Source organism: Aulonocara stuartgranti (genome assembly GCF_965226115.1).
Source record: "Aulonocara stuartgranti genome assembly, chromosome: 10".
Classification (NCBI taxonomy): Eukaryota; Metazoa; Chordata; class Actinopteri; order Cichliformes; family Cichlidae; genus Aulonocara; species Aulonocara stuartgranti.
The window spans coordinates 24,928,434-24,949,134 of NC_138946.1; the positions used below are offsets into that span (position 1 = coordinate 24,928,434).

General features: G+C 38.1%; 1 protein-coding gene across 1 annotated transcript; it reads right to left on the bottom strand.

Moving 5' to 3' along the window:
* Positions 1 to 438: 438 nt before the first annotated feature.
* Positions 439 to 1,804, bottom strand: hrh2b (histamine receptor H2b; the record flags this gene model as incomplete). Its single annotated transcript, XM_082549297.1, has 2 exons — positions 439 to 915; positions 1,184 to 1,804. 2 exons carry the CDS (start codon positions 1,802 to 1,804, stop codon positions 439 to 441), a joined length of 1,098 nt encoding a protein of 365 aa, XP_082405423.1.
* Between the last annotated feature and the right edge of the window lie 18,897 nt (positions 1,805 to 20,701).

Consider the following 20,701-nt stretch of genomic DNA (forward strand, 5'->3'; position numbering starts at 1 on the left):
GGCTGGAGGGTTTAAAAATAAACAATTTGCAAACTTTTAACTACACATGTCTCCATGCAGCTTTCTGGGAAGCTTACTGAGTCATCTATTTATTCGACTCAGATCAACTTCGCTACACTGAAGACAGCAGTTAAAAACATGCAGTTCAAACTTCTGTCTTAGTCCAACACTATTATAACCAAAGAAAAATGTGCAACTTAAAATAAACATGTAAAGATTTATGTTATTTTCCAATAACAGTGTTATTAATCATTAATAAAACTTTTATATAACATTTATTGTACTGTGCCTGGGATTGCATAAACTTTGGCACTATCTATCATCTAGAAATGAGTGACAGTGTAAACCATTGGGTAATCTTTTACTTTGAGTGAGTAATAGTAAGCAATATTTTGCTGGAACTCTAGATTCTATTGGGGAGACAACATCCATAGCATTTCATCTTGGCTCATCAGGAATACTATTTCCCATTTGTAGCGTGAGGGTCTTCTCCTCTGTGTCTTTTTCTTGTATGTCTATCTGTCCCTCACACTGTTGAGAAAGTCTTTTTCCATTGGTAAAGGTCAATCGCTTATTTACCGATACACCGTTAAGGTGCAGTTTTCTCCGATATAGTCTTTTGCAGTGAAGCAGCTCTCTGTAGGCTCTGTGGAAATCCCTGTTAAAGGCTGGATAAAGTATTGGATTAAGGGTAGAGTTAAAATAACCCAACCACAGGACTACGGAGTGAAGTGTATTAGGCGGGTTTGTCTTTTCCTTCATTCCAATCCAGGTGAAGTAGGTGAAGTAAGGGAACCAACAGATGACAAAAGCCCCAAGTACTGCAGCCAGGGTCACTGTAGCTTTGTGCTCTCGGGCTATTACTGCAGTTGCTGTACGTGCAAATGATGGCAGGGTAGCACGAATTCGCCTAGCCTGAAAAGATTGGTTAAGAGAAGGACAGAGAGCCAGGGGACAAAGATAATGAGATCTTGGGACTTAACCAAGTCACTGATTTGATAGTCAAGGATTTACAATTACAAGACAATATGAATTTAAATAAATCCCATTTAAATGTCCACTGAAAAAACAAAAAAATATCTTTATTCATATATGTATTTCTATAGCAGTTGGCCAGACATCTTCAAAAAGAAATGTAAGCCTTGAAGTAATGACCTTTGACAAAATCATAATAAACACTGACCTGTTCTCGTGCCATCCTGAATATGCAAAGATACATTCCACACATAACCATCAGAGGCAGGTAAAATGAGCCAAAGGCATAAAGAAGAACATAGTTGTTATTCCATCCAAACTGACAGTAGTAGCCCTCTTTTTCATCATCCCCCATGCCCCAGGCTAAGTTTTGAACCCTGTAGTCCGCTGTGTTCCACCCCAAGTGGATAGGCAGAACGGACACAGCTAGTGACATAGCCCAGATGGTGATGATAGCCAATGTCACCCTTAGAGGTGTAACTCTCCGGGAGTGGCTAAGGGGTGCTGAAATAGCAAGGTATCGGTCCACACTGATTGCTAGGAGGGTCAGGATGGAGGCCGTGCACAGCATGACGTCTAATGAAATGTAGATGTTGCACAGGGCTTCTCCAAACGGCCATTCCCTGCTGCGCAGCTCCACAGTGGCGGACAAGGGAAGCACCAGTAGGCCAAGGAGGAGATCTGTCACTGCCAGCGAAACCACGAAGCAGTTAGCAATTCTCCATAGTCGACGGCTCATTCCTACAGCCAAACACACTAGCACGTTACCACCAATGGTTAGAATGATGAAAAACACCAGGATGAGCCAGCGCAGTGCTGTGGCGATCATGATGCACTCCTTCTCTGGCACTGGAACAGTGCTACTGCCAGTACCTCAGTAGTAAATATTGAAAATGCCTCATCTGCTTATCTCCAAAGTTTCTCAGCTGTTGTCAGGTCCCTCAGACTGTCTTTTCCATGGTATCTATGTGCATAGAAGCAGTCTGGTTTAAAGGTTTATCTCTGTATGGAAAGCCCTTCATAGTCTTCTCTTGTTTCACATTGCCACAGCCTCTGAAGTAAACATGACCCTGATGAAAAACAAAAACAATGGGGTTACTTAAAAAGCTATAAAAAGGAAACATGTTTATCCCTCTGTCATTTAATGAAAAAGTCCAAGTCCAACGCTGTTAAAGGTCAATATACCACAGATGGTCACTGAGAAAATGACAAATAAGCAAACTATGCACAGGGCTGCATACAAATCCTGACATTAGGTGTGTATATGTAGATATAAAATAGTGTCACTTCAATTTGTTTTTTAAGTAATAAGGTTTCCATAAAAATATAAATAATTCAATATAAGACAGTGGACTACAATACTGACAGGCGATCATATGCTACACACTGAATGCAGCATGAGCTCTGGACCTTTTCTGCATGTCTTTCTCTGCGTGCTCTTCCTACTTTCTTGTCTCATCTTCATTCCTCCACTATCCAATAAAAAATAAATCTTCATAAAAGATTTGGTTTTTGATTTTTTTATGCTACTAATGCAGTTCTAAGACCAAATGTTCTCAGTTGAAATCAGAAATGAGAAAATTGATCTCTACTCTGACTTTGGATTTGACCTCCCAGGGAATCTGTAACACTGCTAAGTAAAGTTACATATTTTTTCAACACATATTAAAGCATTCCACAATAACATTTTCCATTTTCTTTCACAAAATCATATTGAATTTACCGTGACTCATAGAACTTAGACCAGAGAAATGTATACAACCCTTGCATTGTGCCTTATATTGTTAAATAAACAAATACATCCAGTTGAGGAGTCCTCTATAGACAGAAATGCACCCAAGTAATGACACCCACACTGACATTTCCCCATGTTACACTATCCATAACTGCCAGATCTGCTGTAAAATATACAACAAATAGAAATAAAAAAAACTGTCCCTAGATGCAAATTTTTACTAGCCACACTATATTATGCACAACCATCAGCGTAATGCATAACAAGATATTAAAACAGTCATAAAAGACAATAGTATAAGTCTAATGGTATAAGAAGACATAAACATTAAAGCTCTTTAAGCATGGGAGGACTTTTAAAAGACAAAAAAATCCCGACTTAAATCAAATTTTACAGTATGAAAATATAAAAACCCTAAATGAACAGACTCGCGCTGTTTTTCTTTGGCGTGTTTGACAGCTGCCCTGCCTTGAGCCAGTGCTGATGGATGCAACTCATAGTTTAATAATAAGCAACATAAACCAATTTCCTGTAAGAGTTAATTTAATTTGATCACATCTGTATAATGTATGTTGTCATGCTTCATGTGTTGTCCATGCATCATTTTTTAAATTCATTCAAAATAGAAATTAGACACATGAAAATAGCTACAATCATAGACTGTTTCATCGCTAGTGTTTTTGTTTTTTTGTTTTTTGGCCTTGTTTGAACAGTTTGTTTACCAAGACAAACTGTTCATTCATGTTTAGATTACAGTTGTGGTAATTTTGTTTTGTGGCACCGATCCAGATCCTCTTCAGGGGTTTCACAACAGAATGTAATTCATGCTGCGACAGCAAACATGCAAAAATAATAAGAACAGATATCGCGTTATGGTGTTTATATTGGGGTGGAGGAAATTATGGCTGTGTTCCAACAATAATAGAATGATAAGTAATGATAACAGAATAATTATTGTTCTTTTGACAACCGTGTTCAAAGATCCTATTTTTGGAAGAGAGGATATGTGATTAATTTAGTCACGAGGTTTTGTCTCAGGAACATGCTAGGTACACAGACTAATCAGGTGTAAATGTAGGTAGAGCTAATTAAGTTTTTCAATTATTTTTTTTAATTATATTTTCAGGAAGAAAGTTATTATTTCTAGATACAGCCATAGCCTATTATAGCCTATAGTGAATGGCATCTCTAAAACATTGTAGATCAAAATTTTGACAGTCGGCATTTTTCAGAAAGGTTCATTAGGTACACACTTCTAAATGAAACCAAATCGCTCAAATCAAATTAAATTAGCCAAATAGAATTTTTCACAGTAAACATCAAAGTTTGGTGTAAAATAAATCACAGTTTTTAAAAATTAATTAATTAGATTCTAATTTAACAATTTTTAAACATTTTTTAATCATTATAACGTATGTATAGTTGACTGTTTTTTGTCATTTCACTTTAATTTTCTGCAAATTATCTAAAAAGCATAATCCCTATTGAATAAAATAGATTCATGTAATTTAATTAATTAATTAAAGAAAGTCAGATCCATATTTCTGGCTTCACAGGCAACAGTTGTGAACAATACTCTTCAAAATGCTTTTTTTAAAAAAAAATCCCTACACATACTGTTCTGCTAACAGTGTTCCTTCTAAAAAAAAAAGCACACAAAATGCCAACACCCCTCACCTAAATGTTCCTCCATATGATGATGTGCATAATGGATATTCCGTGATTTGATTTTCTTTTAAATTTACCAGTGTAAATGTGATAAGTCTCAGCATTTGCAGACTTTGGAGATCTCATAATGATGGAGCAAAATTCTAAATTAAATTTTTTTCTTCCACAAATACTGTTCAAGCATAACATAACATAAGAAGAGTGTACAGGAAATGAGTGTCTCCTTTCCTTTTACAGTAAATACCTGAAAGTTAGGTAAGGTGCAGTTTATCAAAAATGACAGTTTTCTTAAGATGTAAGGTGGTTTATTCTTCGCACAATTACAAACAAATTAGGCAGTACTTAAAAATATTTATGCAGTACTTAAAATTACTTACGGTATAATTTGTATCTCCTTTCCTCCAAAATTTGGGCGCTATTATTTAATCACGAATCAAATTGACTTACAATGTAATTATTTCTTCTTTCCTGTAAAGTATGTGAAGTTAAGAACTACCTATAATAATATAATAATATAATTGTATCATAATCAACTCATAACTAGGCCATTATTTCAAATCATGACATTACCATTTGTCTTCTCATGCTTCAAGTTAATGAATTTAAAGCAGCCTTTGTTTCACCTGTACTTGGCCATTCAGAGGATCGAAGCTTTTAATGTTTTTGATCATCTCGATGGATTTCCCTCGGGGATAAAAACGTGTTGTTTCCATGGGGACTATGTTTGTTCAGCACAGACAGAGGTTTAGTAATCTGGCTACCGTCATTTACAGCCATAATAACCAGGCTTTACTGAGTATAGGCCATAAAAAGTCAGGGAGGATTTAATAGGAAAGAAATTCAAATAAAAATCACTGATGTTTGTCTCCATTTTTTTGCACTTTTGTTGACTTACAAACGCACAGAGAGAACCGGTGAAATGCAACATTTTATCTGCAAACAAATAAAATAAAAATAAATAAATAAAAATTTCAAACAATTTTTTATTTGTCAAACTTTCACTTAGCAAGAGGTTAATAAAAGGAAGAAAAGCCTAAAGATTAAAAAAATAAGCTTGCCAAGTAATACTTACAATAGTTCCCTGCAATGTGAATAGTTGGATATAATCTGTGGTCACCATGTTTCAGTAGGACACGTGCGTGTGTTTATAACAAACGGATGTGCGGATTGATGTCAGGCTAACACTCTGTGCATGACTACAAACTACATGCCACAAGTAATGCTGCCTCTTTTAGCTCATCATACTACATTGCTTACTAACAGTTACCACATGAAAATTCTTTCTTCAATTCTGCACTCCAGACTATCTCATGAAAATAATGAAATGGTAATATGTTTCTGTTCAGCAGCAATCGTGCACACAGTGGTCAGAGAACCTGAATTGATCATGGAACTAACGAAGGTACCAAAAATCAACAATGAGAGGGAGTAAGATCTTGGCTGGAATGGCAGAAGAATGTAGCGAGTAGGGGGAGGGACCATTATAGTTCAATAATTTAACAACTGAAAAAAGAAACCACGAAGAGCAGTCTGGTAAATCATTTGGGAATTTGTCAAAGTGAAATCCTAGAAGAGGTTATATAATTTTTGCCCAGTGGCACTGGGTTCTTGCCTTGTCTTCTGAAACTCTGCTTTTTGCTTTTTTACTACTTGTTTACAACTTGTTTAGAGTAAACTGATTTCATTAGGGACACGGCTCATGTCTTTTCAGAGACACAGACTTAATTTCATGTGGCTCATTCGGAACAACTCCTACATGTTTACTGCAATATCAGCAAGCCCTACTGTCATTTACCCAAATCTGAATCTGAAGTATGAAGTCAGCAAAATCAGAAAATAGAACCCATTAACTTGATAATCCACATTTAAAACTCACATGTGACATGCAAAAGCATGCCTGGCCACAGCTTATCTCTGTGTTGCCCTATACATATACTGCCAGCTGCCTACATGCCAGCTAATATCCTCTGAATAGGAATAAAAATCAAATAAATCAAATCCCTACATCCGTTTGGTATAAACACACACACACACGTGTCCTACAGAAACATCAAGTTTATCTTTTTGCGAGAGCCTTCATCTCAGCACTGTCTCATTTCAGATAAGATCACAACAACAACCACAAAAGAGAAATGTTTATTGCCTCACCTCACGTGGTTTGTCGTAAACACCTGTCAGATCCAACACTTCTTCCTTGAACATAGATGTACTGATTCCTCAGACCTGGCTGTGTAAACGTATCCCTCTCTCTCTCTTGCTCTCGCTCTCTCTCTCGCGCGCTCTGTCTCTCCCTACTGCCTGCTCTGTTTTAGTAGATGTTATCAGCACATGCACTTCTTGCAGTTCTGTGACATCGTTTCATTTGCTCCCTTTAAAGTTTATTTCAGCCCACATCTTCAGAAGAGTTGAATGCTTATCCCACAACTTCAGCCTGTATCATTCTTTCTTATACAAGACAGAGTTAGTAGGTAATATAATTAGTGGGGAAAAGTGAGCCGCTATTTATTTAATTATAAACAATATGTCTTTAATTATATAACTGTATTTGTTATCATTTACAATGTTGCAGTGCAGACCACTAGTAGTCATTATATGACACTCAGTCGATCATATAGCAGTAAGTGCATCACCTGCTTAGAAAGTCTATTCTTTTCTCAGCATTTAGAAAGGATCCTTTGAGCAGCATATAATTTAAACAAAAAACCTGCAGCACAGGAAATAAGCATATTGTTTTTTTAGTGACCTACACAGCTCAGGGATGATTATCAAGATCCGCACCCTGCACACGTGTGATGCTTTTCATAGAATCAGTATTATACATTCATGTTGGTAAACTGATATGGCAACTTGCTGATGTTTAGCACATGATTCTTGCTATCTGTCACATTTTGACTTGTTTGCATGGTAATATTGATTTATTAATGCAGAGCAAAATTTAAAGTGCAGTTTGCTAACAGGATTTTTTTTAATTCTAGGGAATTAAACATGCAATTAAACAAGCTGACTGCACTCCACGAGTGCAGTCAGCTTCTTCAGCCAGTAGGCGTGAACCATGTTGGGGCCTGGTGCCAACTCTTCATACTGGAGACCCTTTCTTGGATGTCTGCCACTGTGATGGTTACTGGACCCTGTTCAGGGAGGTTGCTGTGGCCTCCCCTATGCTCTTCCAGTATTGCTCCGTCTCCAGCCTTGGTGGTGCTGTTTTCATATTGTTCCCCTGCCACTGAGAGTACACCATGGCTGGTTCTGTGGAGAACAGCTGGTTTATTCTCCTGCCTTCAATCTCTCTAGTGTACCTCTTTAAGTGGCTGGCCAAGGCTGCCTCAGGTATGGACAGCTTGCTGTACTTCTTAGGCACCTTCTTTGTCGCACCTTTCTGCAGCTCCAATAGTTGGCTAACCTCTCTCCGTGCTACCTTGATCTTAGCCTCTAGTCTCCTTCTCCATGGTTCAACTTATAGCCCAGCATCTCACTGATCACTGCCGCCGTATTGTAGATCAGCTTGTTAGAGTTGGTAATGATGACTGTAGGTATCGTCCGCAGTGCTGCATTAACATCATCTAGCAGACCTTCTGAGGGTACTTCACATAGTCTTGATAACCAGCTACGGGTGATCCAAGTTTTAAGCTTGGCCATGATCCTATCTTTCAGTTCCTCTCGCACTCAATGATCCTGCTTCTATCGCACTTGGGGCTTGGTACCCAGTCTCAGGCGCGGGTGATGATATCTCTCCCCTGACCTGGCATCCTGGCTCCCCCTTGCCATAGTTCAATTCAATTCAATTTTATTTATATAGCGCCAAATCACAACAAAAGTCGCCTCAAGGCGCTTCATAGATACAGAGAAAAACCCAACAATCATATGACCCCCTATGAGCAAGCACTTTGGCGACAGTGGGAAGGAAAAACTCCCTTTTAACAGGAAGAAACCTCCGGCAGAACCAGGCTCAGGGAGGGGCGGCCATCTGCTGCGACCGGTTGGGGTGAGAGAAGGAAGACAGGATAAAGACATGCTGTGGAAGAGAGACAGAGATTAATAACAGATATGATTCAATGCAGAGAGGTCTATTAATACATAGTGAGTGAGAAAGGTGACTGGAAAGGAAAAACTCAATGCATCATGGGAATCCCCCGGCAGCCTACATCTATTGCAGCATAACAAAGGGAGGATTCAGGGTCACCTGGTCCAGCCCTAACTATATGCTTTAGAAAAAAGGAAAGTTTTAAGCCTAATCTTAAAAGTAGAGATAGTGTCTGTCTCCCGAATCCAAACTGGAAGCTGGTTCCACAGAAGAGGGGCCTGAAAACTGAAGGCTCTCCCTCCCATTCTACTTTTAAATACTCTAGGAACAACAAGTAGGCCTGCAGAGCGAGAGCGGACCTACTTGTTGTAGCATTTGTGTTGTACCTCGTCAATAGCTGTGAGAGCAGTCCCTTCTTTCGAATGTTGGAACACTGAGCTGCTAGTTGTTTCGCCGTCATTGTGGATGTTGGGTGTCGAAGATTCCATAGGTCTCTCATCCTATTCATGTAACCCCTTCCGCCAGGGTTACATGCGTAGTAGCATTCCAACAACGCCCTAATTTCATCTCTTGCCCACCGATGCCTTCTTGTTCCAGTAGCCCACTTCTCATTAGGGTGCTCTGGTTCCTCAACACCTGACGCGGACCTTGTTGATCCGGGCGATGGCGCCGGCATGCCTTCATATTTATCTGTCTCGCTCATTTCTGCGGTAGGCTTGCTTAGCATGGGGGGTCTAGCCCTGGGAACCTTACTGGATACAGACCCTCCGCTCCAAAGGCATGTAGTCTTACAACTACGCTATCCAGCTATATCTATCTATCTATCTATCTATCTATCTATCTATCTATCTATACACACACATATATATGTATATAAAACAAAAAGTTCAATTTCACTCTCAGTCATTGTCACTTAACAGGCATTTTATTTATGGTCTGTGTCTTATATATTCAATAACAATGTCTCTTCTCAGCAGCAAGTCCCGACTTAAAAAAAAATTCTCAGACTGTTTGTTGGTATTTTAGCTTCAAACCTTCTAGTGTGACATGCACTGTCTCTCTTGAATCCCTAAACTAATATTCAGGCTCTATAATGACTAGTGATCCATTATAAAACTGTACCTCCATTGCAATAAGACTCTAAAAATAAATGGTCATTTAACAAAATAAGTTAATGGTTTCTTTCAAACGAGGTTCCTGAGTTGACAGTACGTGCTCAAATCACCATACTTGCCCACGAAGGAAAACAAGTTAACAATTAAAGCAAGTCTGAATAATCCTTCAGGCTCAAGGGATTAAACAATAACACATGTAACTTAAGAGTTATGATACCTAACTGTACTGCAAACTCTAGATGATATAGGAGGCTTCATTTTTTCAAAGATGTCTGTCCTGGGATCCCTGTCACATGTATAGTAGTGCCCATATTTGGATGTGTACACATGCGAGATTATCTCGCATGTGTACATATCCAAAATAAAATCAGAAATCCTGCTAAAAATGTAAATATAATTCAGTTCAGTTCACTCTAAGATAGAGATATATATACTAAAAAAACAAAAAAAAAAAATTTCCTTTGCAGTAAAATCTGGGTACATACAGTGGCTTGCAAAAGTATTCGGCCCCCTTGAACTTTTCCACATTTTGTCACATTACAGCCACAAACACAAATCAATTTTACTGGAATTCCACGTGAAATATCAATACAAAGTGGTTTACATGTGAGAAGTGGAACGAAAATCATACATGATTCCAAACAGTTTTTACAAATAAATAACTGCAAAATGGGGTGTGCGTAATTATTCAGTCCCCTGAGTCAATACTTTGTAGAACCACCTTTTGCTGCAATTACAGCTGCCAGTCCTTTAGGGTGTGTCTCTACCAGTGTTGGGACTAACGCGTTATTAAGTAACGCGTTACAGTAACTACGTTATTATTGTGGCAACGAGCACGGTATAACTAGTTATTATGCCAAAACCGGGAACGCGTTACTCGTTACTGGGATTTAGATAGGCTCGTTATTCGTTACTTCGTGTGGTGGCTATCGTGGAGCTTCCACAGATTCAATAACATTAGCAAGTGGTGGAAGCCAGCACGTGGATGAAGGAAAAGGGAGGCAAGAGGGGAGACCCGAAGCGGCCGCTGGTCCGAGTGTCAGGTGAACTGAACTTCAGGTAAGAAGTTATAACCTGCAGTCCATCTGGGTCAGATATGAACCAAGTTTAGTTGGAGTTTATTTTCGTTATGCTGACTTTTTCGTACTGCGTGCTAGCTAGCATGGTCATGATATCGGTGTGGTTATCTGGTGAGAGGGAAACATGAAGATGAAACCAGGAGATGTCCTTACTGAATCATCAGAGCTGAACAGGTGATGGAGAAACAGGTTTACCTTTTAGTTAACATGAATGAGTTGAAGGGAAGTTATGAACTGTTTCTGAGAGACAAATAACCCCAGGATCCTTTTCTATGTAGCTGACAGCTGGTAACTGTGCAGGGGCGGGTCTAGCAAAGTTTTGCCCGGGTCCATGTAGGGCATTAAAAGGGGGGCACAAGGAAATACTTTCTTATTCTCATTTAAAATGTCTCACTTTTAAAAAAAAAATTATCTGAGTCTTGCAACAAACAATTGATAGATTGATACATATATACCATCAGAACAGTGTACATCACTGTCACAACAGTGTTTATTTTCATTCAAAGGCTTTATGGTTTTTCCTATAATGGTGGTCAAAATGCCCGGGACGATTTTTTTGTCCCAGTCCAGCTCTGTATGCAGCTCATCTGCAGTCTGGTGTTACCTACATCTTCCTATTCAGAAGGCAGAATTTCTGAGTTCTGAGTACAATCGAAAGCACCACGACTGCAGTTTTTGTGTTGGATGTAAAAAGCAGGCTAGGATAGAATCAGGCGTGGGATTTCTCTCGTGGAAATGTGCACATTATTTTTTCCTTTCTATTGGTAGGTGGCACAGTGCACTTGTGGAAAGTAAGCAAGCTAGAAGACTGGCACTCTGGCTGGGTATCCAGTTACGGAAGCAACACATTAACAAGAGCATTCTGAGTAAAACCAAAGTTACTTTCCCTAGTAACTAGTTACTCTGAAAGTAACGAGTAACTTGAAGTAACTGAGTTACTTTTGATAGAAGTAACTAGTAATGTAACTAAGTTACTAATTTAAAGTAACTTACCCAACACTGGTCTCTACCAGCTTTGTACATCTACAGACTGAAATCCTTTCCCATTCTTCTTTGCAAAACAGCTCCAGCACAGTCAGATTAGATGGACAGTGTTTGTGAACAGCAGTTTTCAGATCTTGCCACAGATTCTTGATTGGATTTAGATCTGGACTTTGACTGGGCCAGTCTAACACATGGATATGTTTTGTTTTAAACTATTCCATTGTTGCCCTGGCTTTATGTTTAGGGTCGTTGTCCTGCTGGAAGGTGAACCTCCGCCCCAGTCTCAAGTCTTTTGCAGACTCCAAGAGGTTTTCTTCCAAGATTGCCCTGTATTTGGCTCCATCCATCTTCCCATCAACTCTGACCAGCTTCCCTGTCCCTGCTGAAGAGAAGCACCCTCAGAGCATGATGCTGCCACCACCATATTTGACAGTGGGGATGGTGTGTTCAGAGTGATGTGCAGTGCTAGTTTTCCGCCACACATAGCATTTTGCATTTTGGCCAAAAAGTTCCATTTTGGTCTCATCTGACCAGAGCACCTTCTTCCACATGTTTGCTGTGTCCCCCACATGGCTTGTGGCAAACTGCAAACGGGACTTCTTATGGTTTTCTGTTAACAGTGGCTTTCTTCTTGCCACTCTTCCATAAAGGCCGACTTTGTGCAGTGCACGACTAATAGTTGTCCTATGGACAGATTCCCCCACCTGAGCTGTAGATCTCTGCAGCTCGTCCAGAGTCACCATGGGCCTCTTGGCTGCATTTCTGATCAGCGCTCTCCTTGTCCGGCCTGTGAGGTGGACGACCTTGTCTTGGTAGGTTTACAGTTGTGCCATACTCCTTCCATTTCTGAATGATCGCTTGAACAGTGCTCCGTGGGATGTTCAAGGCCTGGGAAATCTTTTTGTAGCCTAAGCCTGCTTTAAATTTCTCATTAACTTTACCCCTGACCTGTCTGGTGTGTTCTTTGGACTTCATGGTGTTGTTGCTCCCAATATTCTCTTAGACAACCTCTGAGCCGTCACAGAGCAGCTGTATTTGTACTGACATTAGATTACACACAGGTGCACTCTATTTAGTCATTAGCACTCACCAGGCAATGTCTATGGGCAACTGACTGCACTCAGACCAAAGGGGGCTGAATAATTACGCACACCCCACTTTGCAGTTATTTATTTGTACAAAATGTTCGGAATCATGTATGATTTTTGTTCCACTTCTCAAGTGTACACCAATTTATTCATGTTTGTGGCTGTAATGTGACAAAATGTGGAAAAGTTCAAGGGGGCGAATACTTTTGCAAGCCACTGTTTCTTCAAATCCTCTAGTCAGTTTAGTAACTCTTTTCTCCCACCTGCTGGGCATGAGTGGGTACTGTAGAAGGGGCTTCAACTCCTGCACTATCAGAAATGGATAGAGACAGAAAGCAATTCCCTAATACAATTGTGCATAATGTCCAGAACTGTACTTTATGGATCTATGTAAACATGTAGTTATTCTGTTATAATTATTATGTTTGTCCTATTCTATAGATATAGATTTGCTTTACTGTATACAGTATGTTCTTAGTTGATGATATTTAGTTTGCTGTCATAGAGAACAGTGAATTTTCACATTTGGAAACACAGCGAAGAACCTTTTAAAATATGATCTTAATTGCTACTCAGATGTTTTAAAGTTTTACATAAATCAATAAATTATATTATGGATATATCGATATATGCAGCTAACTCTGTTTCAGCTTCTACCTGTTGTAACTATATTCTGAAGGAATATAAAATGTACATAAAAAACATGTAATTGTTTGAAACAAATGCGATAGAATAAACTAGGAGCAGTGTAAATCATTAATAATCTGACTTATTAAGTAGCTGTTGCACTCAGCTTTGCTGAGTCTTTTATTGCAGCGGTTTACGGTGCATTAGCATTTAATGGTGATGTTGCATTCAACATAAATGTATGCATGAACTCAGTTTGCATATGGTTTTCTTTGCCTTCCACAATAAAATTTGCATAGCGCTGTGCTTTATAATGTGTTCATGTAAAAATGTTTGCATTTTTGGAGGGAAATCTGCCAAGCTGCTATTATTGCTTATATGCATATTTTCTTGACTGAACGCAGGAATGATAAAGGGCTTTGAGCTATGTTTTAGTCATTCATCATTATTCAAACAGGTGTGCTGACAAAATGTAAGCCTGGAGTGCTGTGCCTGACTAACAAGCTTTCTGTCACTCTCTCCGAGGTGTTGAGTATGTCCTGCTTGGTGTTGATGCGTCCCCAAACCTTAGCTTTCATTTATGACAGCTGTTCTATAAAGTTGAAAAAAAAAAAACCCTAACTCTAATTTCTTTAATAAGCAGGTCTTCTACACACACAGAGATTCACTAGGTAAGTTCTCTTCAGTTGTGGCTTCTTCTTAATTTGCTGATATGTAAGATAAGCATTTGAACTAAATATGGATTTAACAAACGAGCAACCAGGTAATTATCTTTGAAATTTGAAAAACTAAAGTACAAAACTTCCAATATCCACACTGCATGCGAAAGAGTATGTCAGATGACTCAGGTGTTTATGTTTGGGATAGTCTGTCAACCTGTCTCGGATGTACTAGGCCTCTGTCCATATGAAGCTACGCTTCAGCTCCCCCCAACCCTAAACTGAATAAGTGGAAGAAAATGTATGAATGAGTAGATGTCATGCATAGAGGGAGCACAGAGGTGCTGGAGGCATTGTTACTTCAAAAGAGAAATTGTGGTTTGAACATCTCATAGTCAAGTTATATGTATGTTATATGTAATTCCATAGGTGTGAATGTGAGCATGAATGATCCTGTGACAGACTGGTGACCTGAAGTGAACCCTGCCTTTGTAATTCTGTAGTTATTAGGCAATTAAAAAACAGATGTCATCATCTGATGTCCAAAAAATGCACAAAAAGTCTAAATTCAATTCAATTCCATTTTATTTATATAGCACCAGACCACAACAAAAGTCACCTCAAGGTGATTCACATTGAAAGGTAAATACCCTACAACAATAAAAAGACATCCCAACAATCAAACGATCCCTTTTGAATGAGTACTTGGCAACAGTGGGAAGGAAAAACTCCCTTTTAACAGGAAGAACCCTCTATCAGAAATAGGCTCAGGCAGGGGCAGCTATCTTCTGCAACCAGTTGGGGATGAGGGGAGGAAGACAAGGCAAACGACATACTGTGAAAGAGAGCCAGAGATGAATAATTACTAATGATTAAATGTAAAGTCATCAGTGAGTGAAAAAGGTAGAAATACTTAAAGCATTATGGGAAGCCCCCAGTTCCAACCTTGTTGCAACATAACTAAGGGAGGATTCAGGATCACCTGATCCGACCCTAACTATAAGCTTTAGCAAAAAGGAACGTATTATGCCCAGCCTTAGAAGTACAGAGGGGGTCTGTCTCTCAAATCCACTCTGGAAGCTGGTTCCACATAATGGGAAAGTGTGTGAATTAATTTAGTTAATATTTTACTAAATACGTAAAAGCTTTTAGATGCTGCTTCCGCTCTCAAGGTTCTTTTTTTTTTTAAGATTCAGATTATATATTTTCTATTGTTCTATCACAGACTAAGGAATGGTGTAAAACATACAGTCCAAAAACCATCAGTCTGACCTAAGTAAACTCAAGTAAAATTAATGACAAAGATATTCAAACTGCAAACTAAATTACCTTTAAAAAAAAGTTTAATGTGTTTTTTAATATTTAATATGCATTAAAAAAATTCTTGTGTTACATGTTTATGTATTCTATGTGTGGATACGTGTGGTAGTCTCCTTGTCAGTCAAATAGATTAGGCTCTTGGGGAAATGAGGGACATGTAATGTCTTGGTTACTGTTAGTCATTTTCTTAAAGAGACATCACTTCTATTAAATAAAGCAAGCATTGCTTCTAAGCTCTCAAGGTTATCTCTGGTGATTATAATTCACACTACAAATACTGCCTTAATGTGGTGTGATGTGGAGAGATCACAGGTTTCACACATCCCTATTCATTGTTTTTTATTAATTTGACCTCACGCAACATTTAACATGATGGTGTAAAGTCATGAAAAAGAAAAGTCAGACTAAAGTGGGAATTGTCATGTTTGTTAAACAAGACTATCAAACCACATTACATCATATTCAAGACCATAAAATAAACCCCAGTCAATTGACTTGTCTCTTATGGAAATTTAACCATTACCCTCTCCTTTCTCTTCCATGTCATTTTTTCCATTTCTGCTCGGGGGAAAGCCGATATCTTCCATCTCTGCGGATTACTGCTGCTCTAAAACCCCTCTGGAGGACACTCGACCCTGAGAGGAGCAGTGAGCTTAAACCCCAATGTGCCCTTTTCTGCCCTATTCCACTCCTCATTGTCCCCAAGGAACACTGGCAGTGAGTCTCCATGTCAGAATGAGTCATTAGCTTACTCTGTGAATGAAACCGGCAGCAATGTTTCCATATATAGAGGAGAAACACAAGAGCCAGGGATATTTATCTTTGGTAAAACAGCAAATAGGCCACATTCTGATCAAACAATCTGATTTAAACAAATAAATAAGCAAATAAATGAAGACATATGAACTGAAATCAGCTTTACACTCTTATGGCTGATTGGAAACCTGGTGTAGTGATTTTTATTTTTGCTACATTTTGCATATTGTCCACACTTTGCATTTTGTCCACATATAATGAGGTCAAACTTACATTTTCTGAATGTAATTATATTACTGAACAACCCTAATGCTGTTTTAATGCATTTTAAGTGCATTAAGACGGCACTTAAAATTCAGCATGCAGTTTCTTGCGTACAGCCCTACTAATACAGATATTTACTAAATATTTACACTTAACACTTTCAAGTATAACAGCGAGGGCAGGAGTACCTCACTGTGTAAAACATCCTCATGATGACACTGTCAGAGTGAATATGCAAAAAAGAAGAAGCTGACATTCTTTTTAACATTAATTGTCAGTAGAGATATAGAAAGAGATTGAAAACTATGGCTAAGATGACTCAAAGTCTTCAAATTTAGGCCAGCTCAGTTTGACTAGATTTTGGAAAATACATTCATTATAGCATCCTGCAGGTGTAGAAATCCACCGCTCACTGTGCTGGAAAGAAAAACAACAGAGCAATTTGCACAGAATTTCAGTCTAAAAAATATCTGTCAGGGCACAGCAGCCTGCCCTGGGAGAAAAGCACTGCAGTGGAAATGATTGTCCTCTCTGAAACTGTCTCTCTTGGGACAGAATCCCCGCCTCCTAAAAAAACAAAAACAAAACACAACATGTTAAAACACAAAATATTAAAATCTTCACTTTTATTTCAAAAATTGCATGAATGGTAACTTTTTTTCTTATGTTCCTAAATTTCCTAAAAAGAAGGACCCTGCCTTCAAGCTATTTAGGAAAATAGCTTAATCTGTTACTCATGCTAATGTGTGCAAGTACTGTTTGTGCAGTAGTGTGCTCTTAAAAAATTAGCATATGTTATACTGGATTAAAAGCATTCATGAATCATTGGTGTCACATAACACTCACAGCGCTGTAAAAATACAAGAAAATGTAAATCAGCACCAGCTTACCTCGGTGTGCTTATTTGTGGTACGCTTGCTTCCACTCTCAAGATCATACAGTAAATATGTTGGAGAAATCCATACAAATCGGGTGACAGATAAACATAGTCACAGATAAAGTCATACTTTTGTCAAAGAGTAATAAGGGAAAAACATAGTATGGCTTATGAATGCCATACTAATATATATATATATGTATATCTATATATCTACATATATATATCTATATATATCTACATATATATATATATATATATATATATATATATGTATATATACATACATATGTATATATATATGTATATATATATATATTGAGCCATAGGATTGTGCAAGCAGTATCCTGTTGAAAGTCATCGGAGTTAAATGATTCCGAGTTTCACTTTCTTTCTTGGAAGTGTCCTTTTATCACAAGATGTGTGTGTAGCACATATTAGCATGAGAACTTGAGCTATGTTGTGTGTTTTGTGGATCTGACTGTCTGAAAATCAGCATATCAAGGCAAGTTGAGGCAAGTTACAAAAAGAAAGGAAACAAACATTAAAAACTAAAATTACTCTGACACAGCATCCTACACATCACTATGTTAGCTTGGGAATATTACCATGTTGCATTAACATTTATCTCAAGGCACTGGGTATTGCAGTTGATATTTCATTATTTATTTATTATTATTTTTTAAATAAAATCATTGATTATGAGAAAACTGGGGCTAAAGAAGGAATATCAGCATTTTCTCTGAAGTGGGGCAGCAAATTTTGGGGGGAGGCCACCCCCCACCCCCCCTGGTGGCACCCCTGCTAACTAATCTGGCTTTCACTATGCCTCATAATCAATGAGTTTTTCATAATTAATGAGGCTTTCTGCCTTTTTTCCACACAAAAAGGCACCAAAACAGGTAGCTCCGTATGTTTGAGCTGCCAGATTTAAACAAAAAAATATATCTCAGAAATCCTTCATACAACACATGGATTTATAGGAAGAGATTTACTCCTCTTTGGGTCGAACCAGGAATCTTTTACCTTACTTGATTGTGTAGACTGTTAAGCAATGCATCTCATACAGTGATCATTGCCTGGGTACAGTGAAAATAATTACTTTGGCCCCATTTGACACAAGGTGGAAACCTATATTGTTACCAGTTCCCTTTAATCCTATATTAACTTTTTGGACTACAGTATTATTCATCTACACAATCCAGTCCCTGTTCTTGTCAGATATAAGTATATTCTATTGCCATAGCTCTTGGAAGGGTAGGGCTTAATATATGATCAACATTATTTACCAGTTGTAAAATCACTTAATCTGCTGTTCAATGCACAGGTATAGTCTACAGTATACAGTGTAACTTATCTGAGCCTGTGAGCTGGCTGCTACCCTTAGCTTTTTTTTTCTTTAATGCTAGGGCTGATGGAAGTCACTGGACCTAATCCAGATGGACCATTGAACCAAAATAATGAAGTGGCTGAGGGATGCATGGACCTGCAGACCAGCTGCAGTGTTGTAATACTTCACCTGGAAGGCAGTAATCTGATTTGGAGGTAATATCATCTATTATATGATGCAGACTGAAGGTGGCGGACTTTTTTTTAGTATTGTAGCAACTATAAAAGGTCAATTAGCACTTTATATGTAAACCCGGTTTCTATTATTTGATTATGTGCAGCAAAATGATTTTTATATGCATATGTATACATATGCATGTATACATATACAAAAAATATGTATACATATGCATATACTGCAACGAATGTAAGCTGTGTGTTATTATATATTTCTGTGGTTTACAAGCTACGTTTTGTAGCTCTGACTATCCTCTTACAAATGTGGGAATATTGTTGAAAATCAGCGTATCAAGGCGAGTTACAAAAAAATCCACAAAAAACTTCTATTAAAATTCAAAAGAAGGAAGCATATATTAAAAACTGAAATGACGCTGACAAAGTATAATATGATTGGGGAATCTGGTGAAAATGGCTCACAGAAATGTTTGGAAACTAAACTCCTGACTGTGGGAAAGCAAATGAAGATAAATGCTGTTTTAAATGCATAAAAGCACGGGGGTTTAGATAAACAATCTCCACTTAAATAGAAAATGGCTTCTTAAAGAATTACTTAAAGACTTTATTTGTGCAGTTCCTCAGATATGTATGCTTTAAGTACAGCAGACATTTTAGCATTGATGATTTTTTTCCCCCAAATATCTGCCTCCAGCTCTACCCACTTCAAAAGCAGCAACAGTCATATTTTTTGCAGTGATTGTCTATGAGACACGTTAAATTGTTTTTCTTTGCCTCTTTGTGAGTTACACTAGTTGATTTACAAGCACAGTAAAGGTTGGAAATGACACTGTAGAACTACTTGTCGAACCGCTTTAAAATGTAGCACTTGAATTTGCACATAGATGACACTGGTTTAATTCACAGTGAAAGATAATCTCTGATGTGGATATCAATAAAAATGTAATATGTGGTCTGCCCTGTTTAAATTTATTTTATGGACCCATTCCTCTTGTCTTCTAGGGCGTGGACTGTGGCTGCAATATTATTCAGCAGTACCACTTTTCAAAATTAGCAGGCCCCAGATAAGTACACAAACTCAGCAGAATGCTCCTGCACAATTTCTATTAGCCAAAGTTTATAAACTTCTTTTGTGTATAGTAAATTTAAGTGCAAATCTCTCTTTGAAATGAATCAAATCACGTATTACATTTGACTTAAGTTTAACTTAATTTTGCTGAACTGGCTCATGGAGAAATACAAACATTCAGAAATACAAACTCTCCAAAGTGTCTCATTACATTAAAGCACTGACATAGTACAGACTCACACAGGAGCTTTCTTCATAACTGACATGAATTCTGAAAAGTTCTCCTCCTGCACAGCTTGTACCTACAATCCAACCTGACAGTCAGCAGCTATGTGAGGATTTCAGCATATTACGCTATCAACATGCAGGGGAAAAAAGGCTAAAGAAAAGGCTCCAAAAAAATCAGTTCAGTCACTTACCGACCACGTTCTCATACCAGATGACAATGTAATCAAGATGTTTAGAGCTAAAGTGCGTTTTTAGGAAAGCCTACCACTAGCTCCAATAATGTTAGCTTATAACCAGCCGTTGTTGTTGTTTAGCTGGCTTATTGTCAGATGTCCCGAGATGAGAGAGGGCCACATGTCTAATTGCTGTGTTAAAGCCCTGAAGATGAAACTTGAGCTGAGGAGGTAGAACTGAGGGAAGCAAGACAGCAGTGGTGGAGGAGCCAGACATAATGAGAAATAAATGATGAAGGATACATGCGCAAATATATAGTTTGAAAGAGCTATTTGTAAAAGTAACTTCTTAGGCTGGTCTCTGGCCACATAAAATGTGATTACATGGAACAGTGATCTTGACCAGTGTATGTATATATTTTTCATATAGCATCAAATCACAACAACAGTTGCCTTAGGGTGTTTTGGACAATCATATATTTTATTTATATATTTAGTATTTTATACCTTTATGCATTTTTAAGTCTGCACCTAAAAGT